The 13,383-nt window shown below is 51.3% G+C and overlaps 2 protein-coding genes across 6 annotated transcripts; both read left to right on the top strand.

The window, feature by feature from the left end:
* The first annotated feature begins 237 nt into the window (after positions 1 to 237).
* Positions 238 to 1,576, top strand: LOC100276388 (uncharacterized). The gene has a single exon (NM_001150193.2). The coding sequence runs from the start codon at positions 308 to 310 to the stop codon at positions 1,100 to 1,102; it is 795 nt and encodes a 264-aa protein (NP_001143665.2). The 5' UTR covers positions 238 to 307; the 3' UTR covers positions 1,103 to 1,576.
* A 2,173-nt stretch (positions 1,577 to 3,749) lies between these two features.
* LOC100275493 (carbonic anhydrase) lies at positions 3,750 to 13,288 on the top strand. 5 transcript variants are annotated; one of them, XM_035965768.1, is made up of 15 exons: positions 3,750 to 3,855; positions 4,035 to 4,190; positions 7,815 to 8,087; positions 8,479 to 8,543; positions 8,672 to 8,720; positions 9,550 to 9,666; positions 9,767 to 9,906; positions 10,052 to 10,157; positions 10,288 to 10,419; positions 11,282 to 11,343; positions 11,518 to 11,566; positions 12,192 to 12,308; positions 12,403 to 12,542; positions 12,677 to 12,782; positions 12,867 to 13,288. In XM_035965768.1, the coding sequence occupies exons 3-15, from the start codon at positions 7,947 to 7,949 to the stop codon at positions 12,999 to 13,001; spliced, it is 1,359 nt and encodes a 452-aa protein (XP_035821661.1). In that variant the 5' UTR covers positions 3,750 to 3,855; positions 4,035 to 4,190; positions 7,815 to 7,946; the 3' UTR covers positions 13,002 to 13,288. The 5 variants fall into 5 exon arrangements, with proteins under 5 accessions (XP_035821661.1, XP_035821660.1, XP_035821659.1 ...); XM_035965767.1 differs by having other exon boundaries at positions 3,958 to 4,190; XM_035965766.1 differs by lacking the exons at positions 3,750 to 3,855; positions 4,035 to 4,190 and adding an exon at positions 5,982 to 6,151 and having other exon boundaries at positions 7,791 to 8,087.
* The last annotated feature ends 95 nt before the right edge of the window (positions 13,289 to 13,383 follow it).

The following is a 13,383-nucleotide window of genomic DNA, read 5'->3' as shown; positions in this document are numbered from 1 at the left end:
GATAAACGAACCCCGCGTCCGCGTGCATCACGACTGACGTGTAGCGCACCCGAGCCACGAGGGCGTGCGCGTTTCTCCCAAATTCCCCAGCCCAAGCTAAAAAACAGAGCAGACGCCAGACGCCAGACGCCCCAGACGCCAGACGCCAGACGGGCGCCGCGAGTCAGAGCCCTTCTAGAAGGTCGCCTCGCTACCCGGTTCCCCTATATAAACGCCGTTCCCATCTCGCTAACCGACTAGCAGTTGTTCCCCTTTTCCCTCCCCACGCCGAACGCACCCGATCGCAAACAAAGCGAGCAGCAGAAACATGCGAGACATGCCGGTTGTCCGCCGCCAGGAACCCACCGTCGTCAGGACGGAGGACGACGTGGTTTCCGGCGGTGAGGACTCGGACGGCGAGTTCGAGTTCCCCTCCGTGAGCCGGGAGTCCGCGGCGGGCGTTGGCGGCGCCGCGTCTGCCGACGAGCTCTTCGCGGGCGGCCACGCCCGGGCGTTCTACCCGGTGTTTGGCCGAGTGCTGGACGAGGCCGCAGCGCCGGCACCGAGGGCGCCACTAGGGCGGCTGTTCCAGCTGGAGCAGGCGCGGACCTCGTCCGTCGCGTCCACGTCCTCCTCCTCCTCATCATCATCGGCGTCGACGGCGGCGGGCACGGGCGCGGACCTCGACGGCGTCGGCGCGTCGCCGGACAGCTACTGCGTCTGGACGCCCGGGTCGTCGCCGGCGTCCTCGCCCTCGCGGCCGCCGCGGAAGAGCGGGTCCACGGGCTCCATCGCGCGGTGGCGCCGCATCGGTGAGCTCGTCGTCGGCCGCAGCCGCAGCGACGGCAAGGACAAGTTCCTCTTCCTCTCGGCGCCGCCGTCCCCGGCCAGGGACAGGGAGCACGCCCCCGCCTCCAAGGCCAAGGCCAAGCTGCCGCCCAAAGGAAGCAAAGCCGCCGCAACCGAGCTAGACACGGTCTCCGCGGGCCGCCGGTTGTCATATGGCGGCGGCGGCGCCAAGGCCTCCACCGGCGGCCGGCGCACGTTCCTGCCGTACCGGCAGGACCTCGTGGGGCTGTTCGCCAGCGTGCACGGGCTCAGCAGGAGCCCACACCCGTTGTGAGCCGGTGAGCCACGACCACGACGCGCCGTGGAGGACCCGTTCCAAACAGTGAGACTTCAGGTTTGAAATCGGGATTTGAAATTTCAGACATTTGACTTGGAGATCTCCTGCGAGCCGAGTCAAAAAGACAAGGTGTGAAGTCAGAGAAAGCAGGGGAAATGTGAGCCTTCCTTTCAGGATTCGGCTCGGAATCGTGCTCTGCAGTCGGTGGCTAACCACCTGCCATGCGATTTGTGTAGGCGGGTACACATATACTACGACAAATTGGACAAGAAGTTTACATGTGATTGTTCGTATATGTTGGTATATATGTAGCTGTGTACATACTGTACATTGTATAGTATTGCAATTTAGGTATACAGGAGTAGGTGTTTGCGAGGAATTCAGAATTCCTCGTTTGCATTCTACAGTTTCGTTTATCTGCGTGTTGTCGCATCTCTAATGTCTAATCTAACTAATTGCTTTTCTGCCTAATTAGCAAGTTCTCTTGTGCTGCCTCCAATCTTGTAAATATGACGTTTTAATATAGGATATACTGCCACGTAATGTTTTCTTGGCTGGACCCAGTGACATGGAGAACCTCGTAGCCGTCCCTAGGCACTGGCCACTGATTGTAGATTATGAATCTCATTCCGTGTATTTATAGGTTGTTTGGTTTGAGGAATGAGCTAGTCCATCATCTTCTCACGCCTCACTTTTTTGTTTGGTTTGTGGAATGGAATGAGTTGATTCATCATCACCTCATTCCTTATAGTTAGTTAGTTAGTTAGTACTAATATGAGGAATAGGTTCATTCCACCAAATTTGAGGAATGAACTCATGCTACACCACCACATTTTGGATGGAGTGATTCCTCAAACCAAACACCCCCTTAGTTGCTCGCATCAAAAGAGCCATATTCTCTATGAGGATGTTTGGTTTGATTAATCACTCCATCTAAATTGAGGTAATATCATGGGTTTATTACTCAAATTTGATAGGATGACCTCATTCCTCATATTAGTACTAACTAACTACGAGTAATGAGTTAACGATGGATCAACTCATTTCATTGCACAAACCAAAAAAAATAGTGAATGAGAAGATGATAGACTAGCTCATTCCTCAAAACAAACACCCCACATATGTATTGACCAAGGTTCCGCACACGTTTGGTTCGCTGCATCCCGAGGTCTAAGCTCGCATACACCGGTACAACCTAGGCTTATTTGCTTGCATCAGTAGGGCTGTATCTGGTGGACCAGGCTCGCACGAGCTAGGTTGCACGTGTGCAACCATCCAATCACACCGATTGTGATCCAACTATAGGTGAGAATGTTCCAGTTCCACCGGTCTTTGATGCATGAATACTAACAGCACCATTCTTCCATCAAACATTTTCGAGCAGCATACCTATCATCGTACCTATATTTAAACTCTACTCTACAAACAGTACAGTCTACAACACAGAATAGTGAAAAAACAGTGTTTTGGATAAACCATGACCGGAGGAGTGTCAATGCGCTCAGGGAAGACCGGAAGAGTGTCAATGCGTTGCCGGTGCAGCTAGCGCCACGCCGCCACATGAATTTGCAAACAAAATAGTATTACCATAATCACCCCGGTTGTCAGACGACGACTCGTACAATACAGGGGGTTTCTGGAGCCCCTTTGCGTGCATTCTGGATTAAAGATGTGCGCACGTACGCTTGGATGCACGTTGGGCCGGTCAGCTCTTACGCTACTGTAGCAGTTAGCACTCTTCCCTATCCATCCGCAGACGACCCTGTCCCGGATACATACGTGTTCGGTAGTGTCAGATACAAGGTTAGGTCTGTGCAATTGTGCTAGGTTTACGTTGTGTGGCTGCCGCTCGCTGTCGCTGGTAGGAACACGGAAAGGGCGCGCGCTAGCTGCACGCGTAGGTTTGTACGGGTCTCCGGCGGATTTACCAGAACGTGTCAGCAGAGTGAACCGGCGGATTTACGAGACCGGCCGGGTAGCGTGACACAGAAAGAAGAGGCGGCGGGAACTCCTCTCTCATGTCGCGGATCGATTCAACGGCGGAGACCTGTGTGCTCCACGCGTTCGCACAGACGCACGCACAGTGCAGAGCCGGTCGAGGACAAGTAGGACACACCGAACACCTCACGTCGGAGTTTGGTCGGTCTTCTCCTCGTTTCCGTTCATTCCCTTCTGGTGTGCGGTGTGGCTTTCTCGTCAAGCAGCACGTACACACGCACTCGGTGGCTCGGTGCCGTGAAATGCTGCGAGGGTTTATCTGTTCAGCTTTCAGACACACACCTGCTAACAAACGTTTTTTTTCCAAGTCCAGGACGACTTTGGACCCAAAGTAGGTAGGATGAACCTAACTCACAGAGTTACAGTTAGTGCAGGTAAGATGAACCTACTACTACTGCTACCCCAAAATATGCATGCATGCACGACAAAGGGAAAACGCGCATGACGCCACCAGTTTAATTTGTAGCTTTTGCATTTTCAATTCCCTTACCTTTGTGTTGTCGCCGTCACGTACGCGCTGTCTAGCTAGCGATCTCATGTGCTTATGATGTCGCCAAATGAGCACATCCTGGCAGCATGCCAAGGCTCAAGTGTGTCAACCTTGCACGTACATGTACGTCGCCGGTTCCGTTCCGTCCACCGGGCAGCACAATGAGCTTCAGCTAGCGCTGGGCCGTGCAAACCCTAACCGCCGCCCACCGCCATGGATCGGGCGGCATGCATAGAGTTCGTGGCGAGCGGCGGAGCGCTAGGTAGAGCTTAGACCTCATCAGATTTGTTCTACTCTACTGAATCCTGGTTGCATCTCATGGATGCATGTTTCTTCTTCTGCTTATTATTGTCTGTGCTTCAAGCTCTGTCAATGCTATATATATATATGCTCCGCCACTGCTCGTCGCTAATTCGATCGGCAGCGCGGGCATCGGAGCAGCTAGCCACGCATGCATCAGCCAAGCTTGGATGGAATGGAGCAGCTGGGACGGTTCCAGATGATTAAATATTATACTCCGTACAAATTATACAGCATCCCAAATGGATTCTTTGTAACCGAACAAGTCAGGATGAATACGGCGGGCATCGGAGAAAGGTGAGTTCATCCACTTCTCTCTCACAACTCTGTCAAGAGTGGTATATATATGTTTAAACTATATTGCATATTCCAGTGAGACATGTCAGCTCTGGGGCGCTGCAGCCTGGATCCAGAAGCTTCACAATTCTATACCACCCCTCACTTGTTCTGTTGTTTGAAAACCAGGTTTTCGAACGACATTTCAAGCTCAATTAGCCCAGTACCCAGTTACCCCACTGGGGGACACTTTGTACATGAGCAGCCAGCCAATCTGCGCATAGGCTAACGCCTAACGGCCTGGCCCCGCCCATGTCAGCAGGCCTCCGAGGCTTTTGGTTGCCCAACCAGCCCATGGGCTGAATTCATAACAGTGTTGGCACACAGTTTCCTCTTCACTCGGAAGCTTATTATTATCGATCCTGAACCAGAGACTAGCAGAGCTAGCATTTCGACGACGCGTCTCAACTCTCAACCTCCAAGTCCACCTCGTGTACGTGCTGCCTTGCCAGTTGCCACTGGGCACTGCTGGCCCAGTGACCAACCATGCGTTAGATCTGACAGCACCACCGAACCATCCTCCCCGGTGATCAACAAACGACGGCAGCCACATCTTGCACCCAACGTGATGATGAATGATGCCTAGAACTTTTGACAACAAAACGCAGCACAGGTAGCAGGTTTAATTCAACAAGACTTTCTACTATATAGAGCCACACCATAGAGATAACTAATCTGTGCGCAAAGCCAAAGTGCTGACGGCAACTGTGGTGCAGCCTTTTCATCTCCGTTTTTAAGTTTTTTGCCCCTCCTTTTGTTTTCTGTTTTTCTGGGAACTCTTTAAACCGCCGTGGCGCCGTGTAAACTTTGCTGTAGCCTTTTCGCGTGCAATGGCAGAGCGCCCTGTTCTTTTCCTGCTAAAGAAAAAAAAAAAGGAGCACCTGATCGCTGGCAGGCCCACGGCCCACCCAACTGTGTCTGTAACGCTCGGCGTCCCTGCATTGCATGCCAAGTGCCAACCACCAGTCCATAGCAGGGTCAGGGAGACCGCAGATGAGGCCGGGGCAACGGTGATGCCGCAAAGAGGATTCAGAATCCTTTTTCTTTTCTTTTCTTTTACCACCGGGCTGGCATCACAGATTACACGCGCAGTAGAGTAAGCACGTCTCTCTCGTAGCCAAGAACAACAGTCTACACAGCTCGCTTTCTCCGCCCTTGTCTGGGCGTTACGGCAGGCAAGCCCCCTCGTTTTCTTCTGCTCGCGTTCTCCTTCCATGTCCACATCTCCTGTGCCACCGCACGCAAGGTGCCAACGCTCCCTCGCCGCAGTAGCATCGCGTCCACACAAACTGCACCTCCACTAGATACGGCGGTGATCCGGCGAGAGAGCGCGACACGCACAGGCCAGCTAGCGTTTCTCCGACGCCGCGCGTTTCATCATTTCCCGCTTCCCCTGCCCCCGGCCGCGCGCGCGCGCCCGTGTGGTCCAGACCAGGACGCGCGCGGATGTGCATCCGGCGCGCGCCCGTCGGCCACACGGTGCCGCCGCGCGTTATCCCGAGCCCTGTCCTGTCCTGTCCTGTTCCATCTCGCGCGCGAGGGGGGGAGGGGAGGGCAGCGAGTGGCGCGCTGGCGGATGAGGCGCCGAGTGGCCCGCATCCACCGGCGCAGGCGAGCCGCACGACGCCGCCGCGCTCGCGGACCGCCGCCGCCACACATGCGCACCCCCGGCCCGCGGGGCTGTAACGGCCTTGTCGCCACGCGTGCGCCCCGTGTGTATAAGGAGGCAGCGCGTACAGGGGGCACGATAAGCGGCACTCGCACGATCAATGTACACATTGCCCGTCCGCGCCACCACATCCAGCATCGTCGCCAGCCTCGCCACCCCCGCGCCGTCCTCCTCCTCCGGCTCCGGCTCCGGCCGCCCCAGGCCCAGGCTCATCCGGAACGCCCCCGTCTTCGCCGCCCCCGCCACCGTCGTGGTACGTACGTGCGTACGGAGTACGACAATTAATGCATGCATGGCTCACTGCACAGCGAGCACATCATGCACTGTACAGCATGCATGTCCTCGTTTCTATATATTCTATCCACGTACGCCTTCGCTTCATCCAGCTCTAATAACCAAGTACTGACTAGTCGGCACTACTGACGACCTTGCTGTTTTGGGCACGAAATGCACTCATGCAACCAAAAGTCCTTGCTCCCATTATCTAGGAGGACACGACCAAGCATGCAGGATATTCTGGAAACCCAATCAAAATCCGACTGTAATATAAGTATAATGCACATCCCAAGAAGACGCCACTCTTAGCTTCATCTTAAATTCCCTTAAATTTAGCTATATATCATTTATATAACATCAAAACAGGCGTACTATCAAAAATATATTTCATGGTACGTAAATATGGCACACTACACTGTACATAAATTTTTGTTTGAATTAATTCTTTCTGTCAAATCTATAATCAAATTCAAGGCAGTTTGATATATACGTTAGATCTATATATAATGCATCTATTTCTGACGGAGGGAATAGCTAGTGATGATGATAGTAATTTAGATCATTTTCCCATCAGCTAGTAGCTACCGACGACATACGCATGTCAGCCATCTCCAATAGAATATTCCCGAAGGGAGGTGTTTCCAAAAAGATGACGGCCAACGATAGTGCTAGTTTGAAGGCAACTACTACGTATATATCCTTTCAGTATAACAGAATTCCACCCAGAAAAAAAAAGTCTCGAGTTGAATGAAAGAGGAGTAGTGACGTCGAGCGCGCGTGAAATAAAGTATATGGCTGGCTTTTTCCTAAAGCGATAAGACCAGTTTATGCAGTGGGGTCATGGACATGTGTAGTGATAGCTAATAATCGTCCGCGTCTTTTGGCTTTTGAGTTCCGTTTGATCCATGACGCATATATATCCAGGCAGTTGAATAACCGACGACCATCAAATAAAAGGCGCCACTACTAGTGGCCATCGACGTCAGTTTAACCTTTCTATGTATGCATGTGTAACTTCCCATGATTTCCTGCGTCGCGTTATTTTGCTTTGTTTCACCGTCGGACGACGAAGTCTTTTAGATAGCAATAAGGAACTATATCTAAGTGCTAGTTTGGGAACCTCGTTTTCCCACGAGATTTTCATTTTCCTAAGGTAAATTAGTTCATTTTTTTTTGAAAATAAGAATCTTTTGAAAAAGATGTAATTATCAAACTAGTCCTAACAGAGAGATTTTTGAGGGGGGAGAAAAAAAAGGAAGTTCTTCTGCATTCTTTTTTGGAGGAACAAAAAATTTGCCTCTGCATACTGAATCAGAGGGGATGGGCTTTATTTCGTGTTGGCTGGTTGATTGATGATTGGATGAGCTCCAGTAAGTTTGGAAGAGAACAGGGCACGGTCCCGACGGTTGGTACGGGTGAAGAAAGGGAGTGATTTAATTTATCGCCCCAACCACAACCACCCATCGATCTATAGTTGCAGAAGAACTCGCTAATCCTGTCCACAAAAGCCGCACTCACGCACTCATCCGCCACTGATTTTATTTCCCCCCCCCCCCCTGTGGGCGCGCGCGCGTGCTGCGTGGTGGTACTACTACCTGTTTGTCTCACTGACACAGTTGCGCGCGTCATCATGTTGCTAGTAAACGGGACGGCGGGCAGCTGAGGAGTCAAACGAGAGAGATCGAGAGAAAGAAAGGGAGGGCATCCACCAGCCGCCGGCGATAAGAGGGGAGGAGAGAGAGGCCAGAGAAGAGGAGGAGAAGAAGAAGAAAATGAGCAGCTGCCTCTGCCTTCCGAAAAAAAAGGAGGGGCCAGCGAAGGAGAAGCCGTCCACAGATACCCCCACCTCGTCACTCCTTCAGAACCAGAAGCCCTCCCAACCTCCACCTCCTCCCTCCAAGGCTTCCTCCAAGGTCCGTCCCCTCCTCCTCCTCCTCATCTTCCTCTCTCACCTTCAGCACCATCCTCCACACAGCAGCACGCGCGCAGCAATCTCACCGTTTTCTTTTCCTCCATTGCCATCAGTAGCTAGCCACACTGCATGCATTCAGCTTCCGCTTTCTCCCTGTGTAGCGAGCGCTGTGCCGGCCGGTGCAGAGAAGATCCCTGCTCCCCCCACCCCCCCCCCCCCCCCCCCCCCCCTAATTAGATCACCTTTGTGCATTTTTTTCCTTGTGTTGTGGTCCGTCGGCAAGTAGGCCAAAATTGCATCATGGGCCATGGCCCCTCCTCTTTCTACTACCTCGTCATGCTGCAGCACGATCATGAATGACCCGACGATGTATCTGGCTGTTGACATTGCAGGGCATGGACCCCACCGTCGAGCGCTTGAAGAGCGGGTTCCAGAAGTTCAAGACCGAGGTCTATGAGTAAGTCACCTGAGCTGTTTGTTCTCTGCAGCACCCGCGTTTGGTTTCTATTTCCTTTTTTGTTTGTTTGTGAATTCAGTGAGCTCCGACTCCGACTGATCATGTGCTCCGCTGATCTTTGTTCGCAGCAAGAAGCCGGAGCTGTTCGAGCCTCTCAAGTCCGGCCAGAGCCCCAGGGTATGCGCTGCTAATGTTTTTTTATATATATTTTGTTGTGTGTCTATAGCGACTCCGGCCAACTGGGCCAAAAGATTGAGTAGTACTAGTTGCTCGTTCCTATTACTAGCTCTGTAGCTCATCACCATTGCTGCTGCAACACCCTGCCGCACCTGCACTATTCAGCATCCACCCTGTCTCCCCTGGACCAAAGCTGCAAGGGGAACCATGCAGATAATACTAGGTGTGTATTATCAGCATTCCATGGCTAATGTGTGGTCCAGGCGTCCAGCACTGTCCCTCGCCCCACCTCACGGGATCCTGTCGTCATCGTGAGTAGTTGGCTTGGACGTGTCCCCTTCCCCTCTCGCACCCCTTGCAAAAAAGTTAGGTGCATAAATGTTGGGCCTGTTGCCGGTCCTCGAGGAAATATGCTACACTACAGATGTCCCAATTTTTGTGGAAGATATGGCAGCAGCATCACGCCTCCTGATGATGCCCGGAACGGAAATGTTCTTGCTATTGGCCGCCAGCAGGGAATATAATGGGATAAAGATAGACCAGCGTGCTAGAGAGCCACACGGAAACCAGAGCGCGCGTAGAGCATCCTCGTCGCAACTAATACTAGTACTTACAGAGCCAGAGGAGGAGGGTCAAATCGAAACTCAATCAAAAGCTTGCCGCCTTTTTGGGGCGCCAGAAATCTTCCACTGATGAGATGACCAGGGCCGATGATCTGCTTACCTGCTTATCGATAAGAGCCATGGGAAACCGATCGAACTTGGTTTTGCGTACGTGCTCCTCCCTCTTTTCACCGACCTGACGGTGACTGATTTCCCCTCCGCTGCAGTACATGGTGTTCGCCTGCTCCGACTCCCGCGTGTGCCCGTCGGTGACACTGGGCCTGCAGCCCGGCGAGGCATTCACCGTCCGCAACATCGCCTCCATGGTCCCACCCTACGACAAGGTACGTACGTACGAGCAAACACCGATCGACGCATGCAACGGTGGTATCAGCCACACTAATATTACTCACACGGTCGTCTTCCGTTTTGGCCAAACTGCAGATCAAGTACGCCGGCACCGGGTCCGCCATCGAGTACGCCGTGTGCGCGCTCAAGGTGCAGGTCATCGTGGTCATTGGCCACAGCTGCTGCGGTGGCATCAGGGCGCTCCTCTCCCTCAAGGACGGCGCGCCCGACAACTTGTAAGCAGTAGTCATCGTAAAATGCGTATAAAAAATATATATAGCAGTTTTATTTAGAGAGAGAGAAAAAAATTAGAACCCCGTGTAGTGTAACCTGCTCAGCGTGTTGTCTGTCGTTGGTTTAAATCTGGCCATGTATATCCAGCCACTTCGTGGAGGACTGGGTCAGGATCGGCAGCCCTGCCAAGAACAAGGTGAAGAAAGAGCACGCATCGGTGCCGTTCGATGACCAGTGCTCCATCCTGGAGAAGGTACGTAACGTAAACGCACGCACACACACCGACCGTATGAATAATGGATTATATATTATTGGTTTCGCTCATCAACGAACAAATTCAAGGATCATCATCGACCTTTAATTGTGTGTGTGTGTTTCTGCAGGAGGCCGTGAACGTGTCGCTCCAGAACCTCAAGAGCTACCCCTTCGTCAAGGAAGGGCTGGCCGGCGGGACGCTCAAGCTGGTTGGCGCCCACTACGACTTCGTCAAAGGGCAGTTCGTCACATGGGAGCCTGTAGGGGTCCACGCGCACAGCTCTTCTTTTAGAGCAACTCCAATAGATTAGCCAAATTTTTTATTCTATATTCTCATTTAGCTAGCCGTTTAGCTATAATTCACTCTCTAAATTACGATTAATTCCAACAGACTAGCCAAATTAGACTGGTAGGTCCCACATGTCATTCTCACCTTGCCTTCTTCCCTATGTCCCACGCGCCTATGCTACACCGTCCTGCCTCCACTCCGGCTGAGGACAAAGGCTATGGGAGGACCGGATAGCTAGCGTAGGGAATTAGTCATATTTGGCTAGCGGAGGGGGTTGTTTACCGAGTTGGATAGCGAGAGAAGGATTTGAAGAGACTGTTGGATCCAATTTTTACTCCAATTTTATTATTTTTAGCTAGTCAATTTGTTTTACATAAGCTCTTGGAGTTGCTCTTACCTTTTTTTTTCAATTGCTATATTGACGACATCACGTCCGTCGTCTTGCATTTGCACATAGCTAGCGCACTCCAGATCCCAATTCCCAACATCATCCGGCCAGCCCCCTTTAATTTATCTCCCTTGTTTGCCATCGCAATTTCTTTCTCTCCCCTTAGCTTGTTGACATGCATGGGAGGATATCAGGAGACGAAGAAAAGAGCAGAGCAGCGCCTTTGCCCTCCCATAGATTCCCACGCACCTCGTCACTCCTTGAGAACCAGAAGCCCACCCACCCGGTCCAGTGTGGCCAAAAGTTGCATCACGCCCCCTTCATTCTCTCGCTCTCTCTATACCCCCCTCATGCTGCATCTATCACCGTACCATCACGAGCATGCAAGTTAGTCTTTCCGGGCATGGCGAACTGACCGACGATTTTCTTGTTGCTGGTCCTGCAGCCCCAGGACGCCATCGAGCGCTTGACGAGCGGGTTCCAGCAGTTCAAGGTCAATGTCTATGAGTAAGTCACCCCTCTACTACTCAGAGCTGGCTGTTGTTTTCTGCAGCACCGGCGTTTGGTTTAGCCGTTTCAGTTTCAAACGTTTCATTTGTATCGGGAATTCTGATATAGCTTCGACTGATCCTATATTATTCCTGTGCTAGTACGTTTGATTTTTTTTTCTTCATTTCACAGCAAGAAGCCGGAGCTTTTCGGGCCTCTCAAGTCCGGCCAGGCCCCCAAGGTATGCGCTATTGCCTACTAGCCTATACTCCATTCTTATTCTTCTGAACCAAATGCATGCGCCCCGCGCGCGTGCTAATTGCTAACCCATGTGCTGCCATATATGCTAAGCTGGCGAGACTTGCATTTGCTTGGTAAATTATTGAGATGCCGCCGTCCCTATATAGGCTCACTTCCTAGTATATAGAACCTGGCGTGCCAGAATATTGCAAGTAACCAAGTACAGAGTTTATTGTTTTTCTTTATGGGTGTTCTGAGTTGGCATCTATCCCATGCGCATGATTATTTCATGCATGCGTTCATGCTTTTAGCGGGTTCTACTAGTTTTGTTATCCATAAAAATTACCATATTTTAAAACTTCTTTTGAAAAAAAAAATTATATGTATCCTTGTGAAAGTCGACATTAGACCTAGTATATCGGCGTAGTCTACGCTACCGACATAACACGTATCGGCGCCATATAGATCAAGGAGCTCAGCCATGATATATATATATACTAATTGGATGACCTGTGGGGATGGCATTGTCGCTGCATAGCTAACAACCGCGGGAACCGGCCTGATTTTTTGTGCTCCTTCTTTTTGCCTGACCTGACATGACAGTGATTTTGCTATGCTGCATGCAGTACATGGTGTTCGCTTGCTCCGACTCCCGTGTGTGCCCATCGGTGACCCTGGGCCTGCAGCCCGGCGAGGCCTTCACCGTTCGCAACATAGCCGCCATGGTCCCAGGCTACGACAAGGTATATATACACACTGACGATTGTGAACAACGCAATGGTCTCAATTTCTACTCACACGGCCGGCCGCGGCCTCTCGTTTTCGTGTCGACTGCAGACCAAGTACACCGGCATCGGGTCCGCCATCGAGTACGCTGTGTGCGCTCTCAAGGTGGAGGTCCTCGTGGTCATTGGCCATAGCTGCTGCGGTGGCATCAGGGCGCTCCTCTCCCTCCAGGACGGCGCACCTGACACCTTGTAAGTCGCGACAGTAAAATATATACAAGTTTCATTTAGATATAAAAAACTATTTGCGCTTATTTATGTCATGCATGATTTTGATCCTCTCTATACCATGTTGTGTGTTGGTTTGGTGTGGTGTACGTACGCAGCCACTTCGTCGAGGACTGGGTTAAGATCGGCTTCATTGCCAAGATGAAGGTAAAGAAAGAGCACGCCTCGGTGCCGTTCGATGACCAGTGCTCCATTCTCGAGAAGGTATGTTGTACATTCGTCGAGCAGTTACTGTTGCATGAATAGATTGGTTTTTGCTCACCAAAAGGACCTCTATTGTTTCTGCAGGAGGCCGTGAACGTGTCCCTGGAGAACCTCAAGACCTACCCCTTCGTCAAGGAAGGGCTTGCAAATGGGACCCTCAAGCTGATCGGCGCCCACTACGACTTTGTCTCAGGAGAGTTCCTCACATGGAAAAAGTGAAAAACTAGGGCTACGGCAATTCTACCGGCCCGCCGACTCCTGCATCATCATAAATATATATACTATACTATACTACTACGTACCTACCGATATGCACCCGAGCAATGTGAATGCGTCGAGTACTATATATCTGTTTTCTGCATCTACATATATATACCGGATCAATCGCCCAATGTGAATGTAATAAGCAATATCATTTTCTACCACTTTTCATTCCTAACGCTGAGCTTTTTATGTACTATATCTTATATGATGAATAATAATATGACCGCCTTGTGATCTAAAGACATCAGCTATATTTTTTTCACAATATTATTACGAAGAGCTTCTTAGCTTTGTTAATTACCATTAGCGGATCTAGAAACGACCGAGGGGCAAAAGA

The sequence above is a fragment of the Zea mays genome, chromosome 3 (genome assembly GCF_902167145.1).
Source record: "Zea mays cultivar B73 chromosome 3, Zm-B73-REFERENCE-NAM-5.0, whole genome shotgun sequence".
In the NCBI taxonomy this organism is placed as follows: domain Eukaryota; kingdom Viridiplantae; phylum Streptophyta; class Magnoliopsida; order Poales; family Poaceae; genus Zea; species Zea mays.
Note: the sequence above shows the minus strand (reverse complement) of the source record. Positions and strands in the feature narration are given on the sequence as shown.

What these genes read in the sequence shown, in the direction of transcription:
- LOC100276388 (NM_001150193.2), top strand. Translation starts at nt 308, where the DNA reads ATGCGAGACATGCCGGTTGTCCGCCGCCAGGAACCCACCGTCGTCAGG.
- LOC100275493 (NM_001365887.1), top strand. Translation starts at nt 5,999, where the DNA reads ATGTACACATTGCCCGTCCGCGCCACCACATCCAGCATCGTCGCCAGC. An exon ending in CCGCCCCCGCCACCGTCGTG is followed by an intron (nt 6,152 to 8,478) that starts GTACGTACGTGC and finishes TTGACATTGCAG; the next exon opens with GGCATGGACCCCACCGTCGA. An exon ending in TGGTCCCAGGCTACGACAAG is followed by an intron (nt 12,309 to 12,402) that starts GTATATATACAC and finishes TGTCGACTGCAG; the next exon opens with ACCAAGTACACCGGCATCGG.